Consider the following 16,114-nt stretch of genomic DNA (forward strand, 5'->3'; position numbering starts at 1 on the left):
GCTTCCAAACTGTGTCCCAACGCCCTGGGGTGTCGCAGGCTGCCAACTGGCTGGCAGCAAGATCATGCAGGACGCTACAAATGGCAGTAGGAGGCTCAGCTCAGGGGGCTGAGTGCCTGTGTACGGTTTACGCATGCTAGGAAAGGCCTGCATGCCTGCCCAGATCATATTACCTTCATTTGTGGCAACCCACAGTCTCGGAACCTGGAAGTAACTAGCAATTATGTAATCACCAGTCACTTCCTGGAGCCTCACGTTGCACGTGTGTGGGGACATCACAGGATGCAGTAGACTGGGAAGCCCTGGCTTACTATACTGCAGAAAAGCTCAGGGTCCACAATACAAACCAGCTATTTCCCTTTACTGGTGCCTCCTAATCTCATGGAAGTCAGGCAGACTGAATCTGTGCAGCAGATTTCATTTAAAGTTTTGTCTTCTTCTAGTGTCTCCTTTGCTACTTTACAAAACAGAAATTAGCAGCAACTCTAACACAGCCTTTCCTTCTGCAACCATCTCATGTGATCTCAGGATAGCTCCTCCCCCCCACCCCACTTAAGGCAACTTAATCCCCAAAAGCAAAGTCTCACCGAGCCAAAGCCGCTTGCAGCTCCTCCTCTTTCTTGGCCAACTGCATTTTGAGCTCTGCTATTTGAGCCTGAAGCTCAGCGATTTGATCGTGAAGATCTGTAGAGTCTCCTTCAAGCTTCCTCCGAGTCTTCTCCAACTCCTGCCGCTGCTTCTCTTCCCGGCGCAGTCGCTCTGGAGGAGAATGAAGAACTGGATCAGAAGGGCAACTTGCTGCTTTGAGACACTTTACTTGAACCTGCTTCTAGACAGGGCAACAGGGATGGGCTGCACAAGCAACTCCCACTTCAGATACCCATGTCAGAGACTGGTGTTTGAAGGGGGGAAAAATAAACTCTAGCTTCCATTCCCCTCCACGAAACTGTCCAGCTAAGGGCAAACTGTACTATCTTAAAGCCATGGAACACTCCCACCACAGGCACCCTGAGCACAGCGCTGAAGCTGCCCTCAATTTGAAATAGGCAGGTCCAATTAAGAGGCACCCATTTACAGCAGCATTATTAGGAAAGTCACCAAGTATCTTTTAGAACCAGCAGCACAAACCCGAGCATTCAGGGAACGCTGAATACAGGACAGCAGAAATAGCCCCATAGCAGGGAGAGAAATGGAACCAGTTTCCTTTCTCCATTGGTCTGTTGAGAGATTGTTTTTCTTCATACCAAGACTCAGATGACAAAATGGATAGCCGTCAGCCATCCAGCCACTGAACGGGCTAGCAGACTGATCAATACCTCTCATACAAAGCCTCTACAGCTCCAGTGTTATTAACCCCTCAGGACCCCAAATCCAATACAGGCAGAGATGTAAATAGACTCTGTACATGAGGCGAGAAATATCGAGGGATGGAGAAACAGGTCAAAAACCAACCCCTCCTAGGCTCTTTCCCTACCTTCCAGCTCTGTTATCATGGCCTCATGCTTGTTCTTGAGCTTAGCTAAACTCTTTGATTTCTCTTCTTCCTCAGTTAAGTTGGTGGTGAATTCTGCAATCCTGTCTTCCAATAGCTTCTTCTCCTGAACAAACAGAAAGGAATGCACACAACTGTTAAAAATATTCACAGCCACATTAGCCTCCTTTAGTGACTCTTGTGACTCTTTAGTATCAGGCAGATGTTTCTGTGAAGATCATGGAGGTACATCCTAGATTTTCATACAAAATGCTTACAGGGCGCCATGAGGTTAAAAAGTGCTAATGATGCAATGCATAGCGGGATAGCAAACAAAATCACAAAATCCTCATGATGAACACACCATTTAGACGCATATATCCTACAGGAGTTACTGGATGCCGACTCAAGTGAATACGATGGTTCTGCTGACCATCTGTAGGACATAGGAAGCTGCCTTACATAAGTCAGTTCTCCAGGATTTGCCCTACCTGGAGAAGCCAGGTGCCAGGAATTGAACCCGAGACCTCCTGCATGCAAAGCATGCCTTCTACCACTAAGCAACAGCCTCACCTCAAACTCCCCTAGTTTCTCCAGAACTCTGTAGAAAGTTACACACTTTTTGACTAGAGTGTAGGCCCTTTTGCTCTAGCAGCAGCATCATTTCCACAAGGAATTAAGGCAAGCTCAGGAAAATAATTGTGTTCCCCCACACCACCTCTGGTGATTTACTAGAAAGATCTTCCTAGTACGGGGTTGAATAGTAACCAAGATAGAAAATTTAGGCAAGACATTATCCTATGTGTTTATGGCCCAAGAAAACTACAGTTCTTGCATCAGGAACAGAAAACTAGACAGCACAAGTTAATCTGCAAGGGCTAGCGGGTGTATGGAGCTAGTGGAGCCCGAAACTCACAGAAATTTGATTAGTCTCCTTTTAGCCATTGACTCCTAGGCACTCCAAGAATAGCCCTGTAATATCGGTTTTGTAATACAAAACTAAAAAGCAATTCTTTAGTCAGTTCTATTTGAATTAGCTCATTCTGACAAACAGGTTAATCAAGACTGAACTTGGGCTCTATGAAGCAACATGTGCAGGGAAAAAAAATACATATGCAGGTGGAGCCTCTTTATTTGCAATATTTTTAATTGCAAATCTGACTCAACACGGGTCCCCAGGACCTGCATGGAGCCAGACTTGGCTCCACCTGTGGAGGCTGCACACGGCCTGCACAGGCCCAGAACTGGAAGTGCCTCTCTAGGACCTCCAGAGGCCCTTCCAAGGCCTGTGGCAGCTGCTTGCAATCTCCACGGGCCTCAGAAGAGCCTCTGGAGGCAACCGGAGCACAGCTCCAGTCACCTCTGAAGAACTGGCCTCTGAGGCCTTTATGGGGCCCACAGAGGCTGCACGCAGCCTCCACGGGCCTCAGAAAGGCCTCTGGAGGTCTTAAAAGGGTACTTTCAGTTTGCCCTTCTAGGACCTCTGGATGCAATTTTGAGGCCCGTGGAGATTGCACACAGCTGCCACGGGCTTCAGAATAGTTCTGGACATGACCGGAGGAAGGCTCCAGTCGTGTTCAGAGCTTGGTGGAGCCCAAATTTCACGTGACTTGGTTTCACACAAAATTTGGAATTCGCGTGGGTTCCAGGAACGGAACCCTCATGAATAACGAGGCTCTACCTGTACTCTTCCAAAGGGTTGTTTTAAAAAATACGGGGAACTCAAAATCCACAAATTCACTTATCCACAGATCAGGTCCATGCACCCTCTCTAGAGCCGAGGGGTGCTCTGCTTCCCTCACTTCTGGAGGTTTCTCTGAGCCCAGCAGAAGCCACATGCACCCGTCCATGGCCTCTGCCAGGCTCAGACTGGCACTTCTGGTTTTTTCATAAAACCGGAAGTGTCGGGTTTTTACTTCTAAGGCTCAGTCTGAGCCTGGCATTGGCCATGGACAGATGTGTGCAGCCTCTGCTGGGCTCAGGACCCTCCGGAAGAGAGGGGAGCTGGGGCGGAGTTTACCCATATCCACAGTTAACCATGGGGGGGCCTCCAGAACGGAACCCCTGCAGATACAGGGGCATGCCTGTATCTGTCCACTGAGCCAAAAAGTGACAGAACCAGATGGAAAAGTCAAGTTCTTCATGCACAGTCACAGCCTCTGAATACTGGCACTTACAAAAGGTAGACAGTAGCAAGCAGTCCCTCCTGTCCAACAGGATGCTGTGATGGAGATAATTTTTCCTCCCTCCATTCAGAAGCATTATTTCTGCCTTACCTTGGCCAACTTGCAGTTCTGATCTTCAAAAACTATCAGATCTTCCTCCAGTTTCTTCAGCTTTGCTTCGGTGGTCACTTTCTCCAGCTGTAGCTTTTGCCTGGCACTTTCTTCTTCCTCCAACTGCTCTTCAAGTTCCTGAGCAAATAATAAGAGAAGGACACGGCATTCAGTAGCCAAAAGACCAGACCTTCACTCCAACCAAATTTCTTTTTACAAGAGTCATGACGCCTTTTTGAACGGCCTATACAGAGTGACAGCTAAGGCATGCTTTGAATGGGACTAGAACACAACTGGGCTGTATCAGTCACCGGGTTCAACCATTATTGCAAGACCCTTCCTGTTACCCAAATTACCTGAATGTTCTGCTGCATTTTCTTTTTCTCCGTTTGTAGGTGCTGACACCGTTCCTCCTCCTCCTCCACTCTGGCCTCCAAATCATGACAGATCTCTTCAAGTTCCTGTTTCTTTGCTGTGAGACGGGCTCTGATCTCCTCAGCCTCAGCACAGAGTTCTATCTCTGCTTGTAACTGCTCTTGCAGCTGCATCTTCTCGGCCATCATCTGTACAGAAGGTCCATGACTTTAAGATCCGTTTTAGGGGTGTTTTTTTTAAGCTAAAGGTGGATCACCCATAAAACTGTGCCTCTTACTAACAGCTAATATCAAAGAGAGAAGCCATGATCACAGGATAAATATGTGCTGACCAATACAAAATGGAGCCTGAGGATATTTCATTACAAAAGCAACACTGTTATGAGGTTTAGTTCCTCCCCACCAACAAAAGCCACTAATTACCATAGCAAAGGGAATCTGCTCCCCGACCACAGTCTCAAAAGCATGCAGCACAGGAGAACTGTGTGTGAAACATGCACTTCAAATAGCCATTCAGTGCAAGATTTACCAAGTACTACTATAAAATTAGTCACAACTCTAGTACTTTCCAAGGTATGTATGAATCAGGGAAAAGCTGATCATCCAATTGTTCTTAAGGTAACTGTTCATTTACCTGTGTCTGGAAACTCTCCATTTCCATCAATCTGTTTTCTGCAGCCAACTGCTTTTCCTTGACCTTCACCAGTTCTTCTTCCTTGGCCAGCATCTCCTCCTCTTGCCTGCTCACTTGCAGCAAGGGCTTCACCTGCAGGAAGCCAATTTCAGCAGCAAATTAATATGCACATTATCCACTAATCAGTATTCTGCTGGTGGAATATTTGACTGATGATACTCTGTATGGGGCCAAAGCCATGATGTCCAAGAGCATTTCCATCCAGAGTCACCTTGGTATCTGGCAAGAGAAGAACTCCTTGGCAAGGAGCTACAAACATGAAACTGGGAGAATACACTGTCTTATGGGGAGATCACAGGCTTTGTTCAAAGCTGAAGCTTGAGTACCAACCACTGAATCCTTCTCCTGCTCAGTACCTTAGTAAACAGTCTCCACCACTGCCAGTTGCGAAGCTTCAGGTAGGCAGCACAATTTCTCTGCAGCACCTTCATTGCTGTCAGTTGCTGCTGGCGCTTGGCAAAAGCCCTATGGTGGGAAGAACAAAATGGCGAGAAGTTAGAAAAACTGGACACCAACACAAAGTCTGTGATACAGTCAGTAAATGTTTATGGCCTCATTTGATTTTTCCACCATACTATTCCTTGCTCACCTAAAATCCAGTTCTTCCCTTTGTCAATGCCCACCATTTTGTGAAAAAACAGCTTCCCCTACCAGCTTGTGCAGAAAAAAACCCTCCTCCCCCCAGTTTCCCATCTCAACTTGGTCATGTTTCTACTAGCTCATGGCACAACTGCCACCTGCATATTTGCCCTGTTACATTGCTTTATCCCTGCACCTGTACTAACTGCTGCAATAGAGCCTATAATTTTAAAATGTGCATGACAGCATTTTATTGTGGGGCTGCTGCTTTAAAATGAGAGAAGATTATTTTAGAAAGGTCAGCATTCTGGGGTACAGCTATTCTACCCAGCGTGTACTATGCATTTCCTCGCTCAACCTTCTCTCAACAGTAAATTAAGTCTGCATAAAAGCCAGCTTGACCTTTCAAATGCAAGGCCAATTCAGAAACACTGGACTGCACATGATGGTTAACAAGCAAGGATTACACATTCATCTTCACATACTTTCTAGCCAAGTAGCCTCTACAGCATGCTTGGAACCCAATAATGACATCTGTGATTTTCAAGTCTCTTTCTTCTTCAAGGTGGGCAAGAACACCTGCTCGGAAAAACACTTTGCTCTGTCCAATGCGATAGAGGTTTGGGTCTAGTTCCAAAGCCTTGATCTAAAACAGCAGAGAAGAAAATATTTCATTGTCATTTACTGAAAAATGCAGCAGGATTCATCTCTTTACACTACCCATGTACCCCACTGGAGACAAGTAAGAAAACCATGAGAGCAGAACAGGACTACAAAAAGGTGAATAGTTATCAACAGCCTAAAATACATTTGCATCTGTCTTTGGGAATTAAACCTCATCTATTATAGCCTAGCCAAAGAACTCTCAGTGAACTCAGCATGTAGAACGACTCCTTCAACAAGTGACAACATGGGGCAGTTGACCCTCAGCTTACCTGAGGCACTTCCATGTGTTGCAGTTGTCACCATCACACAAGCCACAATCAACTGCCCTAAAATGGCCACCCAGTTAAGAGTAGACTAGGCAGCCACCACTAATGAGCCCTCCAAGCTTAGGCCTAGTATTCTCAGTTGGATGCAGTTGGATTCTCAGTTGGATGCAGTCACCCTGTTAAGCAAGGTCACCCATCCTCTGTCTGCCCACACTTTGTGACTTTTCAATAAACTTCAGGTCAAAATCAGCTCTAACACCCCTCACTACTTGACTGTTTTAAAGCTGTGAGGTGCCAGACAAAGGATTTTCAATAGCAGGGAAGTTCTACCCTGAAGCATTCCTCATGGGAGAGCTCCAATCCAGCTTGTGTGGGGAGAAAAAATTCAGGTCTTGCTCAAGAGAAGAATTCAAGTAAATCTGAAGATGGGAGTCATTGTTCCTCAGGAAACCTGTCACTAGGGAGCAGGTAGGTGACACTGGAAGACAGTTTCCTTTCATAGGGGCAAAGATTCTAGATCTAACTTGTATAAGCCTCATCTATTGAAGCAAGTGGGAAGAAGACCCCACTTCAGCATAATATCTCCATAGATTTGACATGGACTTGCCATTATACAGATGATCACAAAGCAATTAATGGCTACAGAAGCCAGTGTTCCACTACAGATACATGCCTACATGGGTACTTAAGGTTTACCTTTAAAATGTGTATTCTGGGTGTAGCTGTTATCAAAGAATTTGTCTTCAATTTTACTCCACTTATGCCAATGGTTCCAAACGCACACATGTATTTTACTCCATACTCATAAATACATGGCAAGAGTAAGTGGGGAAACTTGGACACAATTCCAGCCTCACAGCACACTTAGGGCACTGCTGCAAACATGTAGCAGTGTCAACCCTCCAACGTTGAGGACCAGGTCCATTAACAGATAGCAACAGATGTTGGCTTTCTAGAACACTAGATAGACCACTTCAGATTCAGAGTCCTTCCCCCTTATGACGTCAGCTACAGAAATAGGGACTTTTCTCTGTAAACCGCTTTGTGAACTTTTAGTTGAAAAGCGGTATATAAATACTGTTAATAATAATAATAATAATAATAATACCATCAGCACACAGGCTTGCTTCCCATCCATGAACCCTTTGGGAATGGCATTTGGAGTTAGGATCTCGTATCTGGAAGGAAAAAAAAATTAGTTTATAAACCATTTTCACAAAGTGCTAGAGTACAGCAAGAAATAAAGGGGTATATTACCAATTCATTTTAACAAACATTTTATTCCAGGAGTAGATAGCTCTGCAATAAAGTTCTTTACTGTTGAGTTTTTTATTGGAAATTTGGGAGGACTCAATATAGGAGTTGTTGCCTTTGACTACAGACTACCAAGCAATCTGTCCTAAAGGCTGTACTTACTTGGCTCATACTTTCAAGCAACTAAATCATTCATTGCCACAATGACTACTAGGCTGACACTCAACACAAGGGGTGGATTTCCCAGCAGACCACTTTTAGAGATGGGAACCTGGGCCATACTCTCCTCCATCCTCAGAAGTGGCTCACTAGCAACACTGCTTGCTGTTTAAGGTCTATGGGAAACCTCTTCGTCCAACTACTACAAGAAGAAATCCCACATTATGTGGTCTTTAACACTCAGCATCTAATTCAGAAGACAAATTGCTGACTGCAGCACACGATTCCTTACACTACATGCAGAAACCTTAAAGAACATTTTAACCACACGCTAAGCACACCGACTGAAAAACATTGCCCAGGCTTACCTCTGCCTGAACTCCTGGAAGACAACTCTGTTGGGAAAGCCTTGCCTGCAGATACGGATTCCCTCCAGTACCCCATTGCAACGGAGCTGATCCAAGACAAGGTGTGGATCCAGTTTCCCAGCCTGAGGAGAAAATACAGATATGACAGGAAACATGTTCACATGCTATTCTTTCCATGCTTATTTTCAAATCAAAATTTTTCCTGTTCCCAAATGCGTGTCCAAACACTGCAAGTTGTTGCATAATAAAACCACCCCCCCCTCATGTATCAAGTAGGTTTCATGCCCCCAAAAGAATTCCAGCACCAGACCCAATTTAGGGCTACCATAAAGCAGGGAAAGGGTTGCTGTTGAGTATTTTTCCCTCAGCTACTCCAATCTAACACAAGCAAGAGCAGAGACCTTTACATTCATATTCTCATTCAGAAATTGTAAAACGTGACATGTTTTGTTTGTTAGAGGTAACCAATTACACTGGAGAGATTTTATGGTGTTTACAAAATTAATCCAAAGAAAAATGGTATTTGGCAGAATGCATCACAAGCCACACCATGCACCACATCCCGTTAAACAGAAACACACAACTGAATCTTGTGGTGCACCTTTGCATTTACAGTTTAGTCCTATGCATAGTTACTCAGAATATGTCTTACTGATTTCAGGGGAATGTACTCCCAGGTAAGCATGTGTATTATTATTTATTATTATTTTATTTATTTATATCCCGCCTTTATGCCCAAAGGGTACTCAAGGCAGCTTACAACATCTAAAAATACAACATTAAAAACAATAATTAAAACAATTTACAAATAATTAAAAATCTCTGTGTAGAATTTAGTACAGCCCAGGTTCGGCAAGATCTAAACATCAGAACTATTGCTTCCCATTTACAGAGATCTCTTTGGGCCAATCATTCACACTGCTGTCCTTTCGACACAAGTAGTCAGGAATCCTTCTGAATACTTTTCCTTACACAAAAGAGATGGTGTGAGTAGAGGGACGCGAGACTTAGCCAGCATACCAAGTTGCCCCAATGGGAAATCCAATTCATTTCTGGGACAGTGGTGTACCCCACACGCTTTTGCTCATAGGAAGGAAATGGCCAAAACTAATTTTCCTTCAGGAAGATCATGCACTAGGCAACCAGTGACAATGTTCTACAAGGATGAAGCGTTAAGAGCCACTGAGTTTTCACAAAGAAAATAATGGGAGTTTTGAAGTAAGAAATTACCCTTTTCAAAAGAGATAAAAGTCAAGTCACTTCCAGGGCAAGGGGTAGTAGTGTTAGTGTTTTACCTTCTTTTCATGGTTGGGGATGATGCAACGGACGAAGTTGGGGTTGGTGTTCCTAAGGGTGGCCATCAGCTTGGCCAGTTGTTCTTTGTACAGCTGCCCCACTGTTCGGAACATTCCCTTCCTGGTCTTAAAGGCTCCAGGCAATGCAGTATCCGACATACCAGCCACCTGATCCAGTCCAACTATGCGGTCAACTAGAGGAAACACACAAAATGGTTAGGATTCCCTCACCAAGACTGTGGGGACAGCGTATAAATTTCTATCTGAACAGAGCGGGATAACAGGAGTTTGCAGGATCCATTTGCTTCTTCTACATCTGTATAGAGACATCCCATTCATTATTTTTAGTGGGGCAACGAAGGGAAGAAAGCAGCCACTGACTACTAGAGCTAAGATCCATCTCATGCCTGACAGATCCAGCTGGCAGTTTAAAACAGCAATGTTACAGCAAGGAGTAAAGTGGAACTGGCACAATGGCTCGATTTAGCCAAGATTCTCTTACTTCGTTTACCAGAGAGAATGATGGCACTCTCTCTCAAAGCTGGGCAGACACAACTCAGTGTTGTTCCTTGCATGCAGCTGATGTAAGTGGTGGCATCGTTAACATTATGACCATCAGCAATCAACCCGAGGCCCCATCAATGGAAGATTTTGTAGGGCAACTGCTGAAAGAGCCATCTTTTAAAAATCTGTATGGTCAAGCACAGAACGCAACACCATTTTCAAGTCCATTTTGAAGTATAAACACAGTCAACCATTCTCAGCATGTGTTCAAAAGATCCCTATTGCACTCTATAATCCCACCACTTCACTCAGGACTCTCTGGTACATTCCATGGGTCCTACAGTGTATGAAACCACTGTCAAATGAGCCAGATTGAAAACATTTTCGTATTTTACTTGCAACAGCGTGTTCAGTTACAGAAATATTCAGGACAGTGAGTTCAGTATCAAAAAGGGATAGAAACTACCAGTGCTCACTACCAGTGAGCCTTTTACAATTGGACAAGACTAAATAGCCGACCAACCAAGCCACTGACACTTGTAAAACCAGTCACCACTTCTCTGATATCAGCCACAGCGTGAAAAAATGTGGAAATGACTCTAAAAATAGTCTTAACCTACCTAAAGCAAGACTGCATTAAGAACTGAAAGACAAGATGCATGCATGGGGTAGAATGAACTATACTGTCAAGAATTAGGGTGCCTCTTCTCCCCCAGAATTACTTTGTTCCATGGAATCAAGACTGGTTTAGACACAAAGTGGGGCTGTTGAATGAGATCATAAGGCATTCATACAGCTTCCATAGTGCCCATCGGCAAATCCTCCTAAAAAAGGCCTGATAAATGGTTTCAATCTAAATGCATGCAATCTGCAGCATGAAAGAATATGCAATTTCTCAGAATAGAAGCTTCACAAAGGAACATCAGCTGTATCCTCTTGATGAGTGAATGAATGGCTCGAACCCAAGTCACTAGACAGCCTAACTGCTGCTGTTTATGCAGAAGATGTTCTGGTTAGAACAACACACTATCACTATTCCTCATACGACATCCTTGGCCTTAGACTACATCTTTTGGACATGATTTCAAAATGGGTTCTCATGGGTGTTTTTTTTTGTTGTTGTTTTTGAAAGGGCAGAGATTTAAGAACGGAGAGATATTCCTATGAATCTTCTGACCAGGACATCATACTCTGCTGAAGTACCTGTACGATCACACCTTGTTAAGAGATCTGTTTTCCCAAGTCCAAGAGGGTCTACTAGCATAAAGCAGAGGGACTGAATGAAACAGACAAGCAGGAACAGAAAAGGGGGAAGATCAGAGTTAACGGAAGCATTTCTTGCATGGCTCTAGAAGGAATTACACACGACACAACACCCGGTTTCTGAGTCACCTGGTTCTAGATGAAGAATAGGAAAGTGTTGATAGAAATAGGCTCTCTGAACGTTCTGCATCTCTGCAACAGAGACGTCAAAGAAAAACCCAAGACAAAAGAGATAGTAACAGTAAGACTCAAAGCAGATAATCTGGAGTGCAAGATACCTAATGGCACTGGAACAAACAAAAAATGCTAGAGGCAGTGTTTTATTTCAGATAATCAAATCCTATATTGGATATGGGAAGCTAAGAAGCATTTGTTTGAATTTAATTCTGGGATACTCTGATGGTGTCAGCCTCTCACTTCATCTATCAGATATGGAAAGGTTAGCACAGACACAAACACATGTTTTAGATCACACTGATCAGCATCAATTAGGGGAAACAAGCACTGCACAAGGTGCCTGGAGCTACTGAACCACTCTGAAAATGGGCAAGAAAACCAGTTATGTACCATCTTTCCACAGTTCAGACACAAACTTGTCAGAGGATTGGTGCAACAAAGTAGCAATGTTGTCATTGAGAGGATCCATGTTCTTCATCAGCCACTCATCTGCTTTGTAATCAACCTAGAAAAAAAAAATCAAACAGTTGGCTATGGAAGATTGCTTTTGAGCTAGCATGCACATGATGAAGCAGCACAGTACTTGCGCCTCTTGCAGACTGCCTGCTACATAAAATCAAACTTTACCATTAGCTGTGGCTCAGTTAGGAGGGAAGAAGGAACCCAAATGTTCTTTGTTTAAAGCAGGGGTCTCCAAACCCCGGCCCAGATGCGGCCCGCAGCAAGCCTCTTTCCAGCCCACGGCCAACCTCTTGTCCCCTGAAAGCCTCTGGCCCACTCAACTGAACATGACCAGAACTGTGCTCCGATTGTGTCTGGAGGGTGTTCTGAGGGCCAGAGAGGTTCAGGGAATGAGCCCATTCATTCATTTATTCACTCATCTAAGTACCATCTCTCATTTATTTATTTAAATTTTATATTTAAATTTTTTTCTGGCCCTCCACACCACGCCAGATATTTGATGCGGCCCTCTTGCCAAAAAGTTTGGAGACCCCTGGTTTAAAGGGACAATACAAGATCACAGTGCCACATTCTGAAGCTTAGTGCGAGTGTTACCCCGAGCCTTCAGAAGTGCTAGCTTACCAATGCCAGCAATGTCTGTTCAGCCTCTGTAGAGAAATAAAGAGTTGAGCCTGTCACTTTATGGACACAAGTGCCCCTTGTGACCAAGGGTTTCCTTTCCAACTATGGGGCAGATGACTGAGCAACTTGTTTCACAGCTCTAGAAGAATTCCCCAGATCAGCACAGACTGGATTACTTTGAAAATTCAAGAGCCTCTCCTAGGGTCTCTTCACATTGCAACTATGAGCACTTACCTTGCCAGCATAATGTATAATACAGAAGTCAGCTTTGTCTTTCAGTTGCTTTGGCTTCTGGAATTTGGGGTGAGTGCCTTGCTCCTGCATCACCTTTTCAACAAAGCTTTTATCAGTAGCCTTTGGGAACCAACATTCTTCATCCAGCAGGGCCAGTATGCCTGGGGGACCAGCCTGTGAAAAATACTTGAGCATCAGCACTTCTACCAAAATATTTAGAAAATAAAGTACAAACATGACATGTGTGATTCCTTGCAAGTCAGGCATAGGTCAGAGCAGCATCCGGAACAGGACCAATTGAAGTGTGTGTGTGTATTGGGCGGGGGGGGGGGGGGAAGAGATACTAGTCTCTGGCCAAAACTCAGCATGTACAGCAAGTCTACAGCTTGAGCTAGCTTAGCTCTCAGGCAAGTTTTTGAAACTTTTGCTTTAGCACTGCAGAATAGAAACACTTGGGTTTATATTTAAGGGACAAAAGCCAGATCCCAAGGCCATGCACACAAATGCTTTGGACAGATTATATAGCAGCACTGACACTCATGGCACTTAAACGAACAAGAGGTCCCTGCCCTAAGAGACTTATGAGCTAAGCCATGGTATCAGACAGCTGAGGAACAGAAGGAAACCAAGGCAAGAATCAACTGGAAGAATAAAATTATTGCAATTACATGTGCTTGCAATTACAGTGAGGCACGGAGGCTAGGTTAGAGGGTTGTGCCAAGGCTTCACAAGAGAGTTGAAACACAAGTGGCAGCAACACAGCAGCTTCTTGGAGTTCCATGAATGGGGCAGCAAAAATTAGCATAACTACTAACCGAGTTTTATTGGTTGCCAGAGTAAAGTGTTCCATCATAGTAAACCCAAAGATCTGCATCAGTCCAAACTAACTTGTATACTGACGGTACACATCTGAATAAACCTCCGAATCTGGGAACCACCAGCCTGCAAAGTGGCAATTCTCCCTTACCACCATGCCCATCCTGCATTGTGCCAGACTTGGCTACTAGCATGACAACTTGACAGTGGTGGTGAGATGGTTCCAAGGCAGAAAATGATCTTCTGTGACAAAGCCTCATTGGACAAAGAGACAGAGTAGCTGATAAGAGCAAGTCCATGCAACCTTCTTTCTTGGTTCAGCACACTTCCTACAAAACTGCAGCGCAAACACTGTTTGCAGCTAATCCCAACATATTTGGGGTGATGTCAGCTATGCTATAAACTGCAAATTGAGTAGGAGTTTGGGGAAGCAAGGGGGTAGGTGGGCAACTGTTATTCATCCAGGTGGTAAGGGGATGGTATTTGGTAGGAAGGAAGCCTCTCCTCCCTCAAACAAACCCTGGTGAAGTTGGGAAGTTCAGAAGCATCACTGTGTTTTATGATGCAGTTTTAACAGCAGTTGCTTTGAAGCACATTCAACAGAACATACTCCCATATAACTGAACTTAGGACTGCATGCTTGAGGTTTTCCCCCATGGCCATTCAAGCCAACAGCAGCCGCAACCTTTTAGCACCCCATGTGTTGCTCCTTGTTCTCTAGAGACCACTTTTAGTAGAAACTGTTTTCTAATTAGTTGACTGTGTTTCTCAGCTGTCACATTTATATCTTACCCTTTCCACCTGTCAATTACAGTTACTTAAACAAAAGACTGACTTAGCTCATTTCTGTAGTTACTCTGCTACTCAGGAAAAAGGATGCATGAATCACTTACTGGCTTTTCTATCAGATCAATACAGGGCTGCAGATCCAGGCCAAAGTCAATGAAGTTCCACTCTATGCCCTCCCGCTGATATTCTTCTTGTTCCAGAATGAACATGGTGTGGTTGAACAGTTGTTGCAACTTCTCATTTGTGTAGTTAATGCACAGCTGTTCAAAGGAGTTCAACTATTTGGGAAGAAAAACAGTTAGAACACAGGACCAGGCAACTATTCCAAACATATTACCTATGACTATGCCCACCAAAAACACAGGTTAGAAAGCTGATACTGAACACAGGCCATCATTGCCTTTCCCATTTCAGGAAAGGATCATCTTGTGTACTTAATGATGTTGAATTGTGGGTCTGTTCCAAGCTCTCAGAATAGCATATCACAATAGCTACTAATAGTTTAGTAGGAAACTATACTAATAGTTAGCTAACAGCTTTCCATGTTTCCATGGAAACTTTCCATTCAACAGATCTGTCTGTTTTTACTTTCTGGGCAAAAAGTTCAAAGTTTAAATTGCATTAAAGTTTAATATTTTTGTTCCGAAGTAAAAGCTGTTTTGTAAAGTCATTTTGAGCAAGCTTGATCAACAAAACCCTTTAGAAGTTATTTTTATATGGTACGTCTACCAAGACAAGAATAAAATCTGCTCTGTCAGAACAGTGACTCACAGTGCAGAATTTATCCAGTATCGCTCTCCAAAGACATTTTAGCATTTCCATGTGCAGTCTAGGCTACAGAACAACAAATGCGGCAGAACTGCAGTGGGCTTCTCAAAGGCATCCAAGCCAGACTTCTTAGCACTAGCAAAGGAAGATGCTAATCTGGAAAAGTACTTATTGGGACCTCCTCCCCCAAATCAAGCCACAGCTGGAGGAAAAGTAGTAATACCAACCTCTCCAGCCCTTCCTATGCCATCCGCCAGTTCTGGGACCAACCCCATTCCCCAGGAATACCATCTAAATAAATGTTTATATATTTACTTTTTTCCTGTGAACTTCAAGGCTGGTCTGAGAGATCATGACTGACCCAGAGTCACCCAGAAAGCCTTGACCAAGTGAAGGTTTGAACCCAGAAATTCCCGCTCAAATATGAACATTCCATCACTGACACCATGCAAACTGTCCAGCCAGACCCCTCCTTCCCGTTTTCCATAGGGGTAAAAATGCAACTAAAGGTTATAAATAGGGAAAACCTCAACACCACACTGCCCTATATGCAGCTATCAGTCCCACATTAATGCTATATAAACTAAAGGATTCAATCTAGCACCAACATTTTTGACGTACATTGAGACACATCATGCCAAGTCAAATATCTGCAGCAAACTTAATAGTACAGACCAATTTATATAGGGCTGGGAGGACTTGGTTAGTTCAGCTAAAATCTAGTTTAACTTCAAGAAACAAGGAGGTCTCCTAGATGAGTTGTGCCTTTTGCTTACTTCAAAGATTTCAAAGCCAGCAATGTCAAGGATTCCTATGAAAGATGCTCCTTGTCTCTTTGTCTTATCCAATGCTTTGTTGATGCGCATCACCAGCCAACGAAACATGCGCTCATATGTTGCTTTAGCCAAAGCCTCAATTGCAAAGTCCGCCTGAATAAAAGGAGGAGAATAAAGTCAGACCACAACTCAAAATGAGAACAGCATAGGACATGTACCTCTGGGTCAAGGTTAATACACATAAAATGATATACCTTTTCTCATGTGTTTTGTGTAATCTTTGTAATAAGTCAGAAAAATAG

General features: G+C 43.8%; 1 protein-coding gene across 2 annotated transcripts in view; it reads right to left on the reverse strand.

The window, feature by feature from the left end:
• Positions 1-16,114, reverse strand: part of MYH9 (myosin heavy chain 9) — an 81,148-nt gene that overhangs the window by 13,382 nt on the left and 51,652 nt on the right. Inside the window, exons 12-26 of one of the 2 annotated variants that reach the window (XM_066633414.1) lie at positions 15,813-15,965; positions 14,373-14,546; positions 12,664-12,837; positions 11,737-11,851; positions 11,299-11,361; positions 9,403-9,596; positions 8,108-8,229; positions 7,435-7,504; positions 5,880-6,040; positions 5,172-5,280; positions 4,756-4,887; positions 4,104-4,310; positions 3,748-3,885; positions 1,475-1,598; positions 588-759 (exon numbers count right to left, since the gene is read on the reverse strand). In XM_066633414.1, coding sequence (XP_066489511.1) covers positions 588-759; positions 1,475-1,598; positions 3,748-3,885; positions 4,104-4,310; positions 4,756-4,887; positions 5,172-5,280; positions 5,880-6,040; positions 7,435-7,504; positions 8,108-8,229; positions 9,403-9,596; positions 11,299-11,361; positions 11,737-11,851; positions 12,664-12,837; positions 14,373-14,546; positions 15,813-15,965 — 2,108 coding nt within the window. The remainder of the gene's footprint in view (positions 1-587; positions 760-1,474; positions 1,599-3,747; positions 3,886-4,103; positions 4,311-4,755; positions 4,888-5,171; positions 5,281-5,879; positions 6,041-7,434; positions 7,505-8,107; positions 8,230-9,402; positions 9,597-11,298; positions 11,362-11,736; positions 11,852-12,663; positions 12,838-14,372; positions 14,547-15,812; positions 15,966-16,114) is intronic. The other variant, XM_066633415.1, reaches the window with a different exon arrangement.

This window comes from Tiliqua scincoides, chromosome 7, assembly GCF_035046505.1.
Source record: "Tiliqua scincoides isolate rTilSci1 chromosome 7, rTilSci1.hap2, whole genome shotgun sequence".
Classification (NCBI taxonomy): Eukaryota; Metazoa; Chordata; class Lepidosauria; order Squamata; family Scincidae; genus Tiliqua; species Tiliqua scincoides.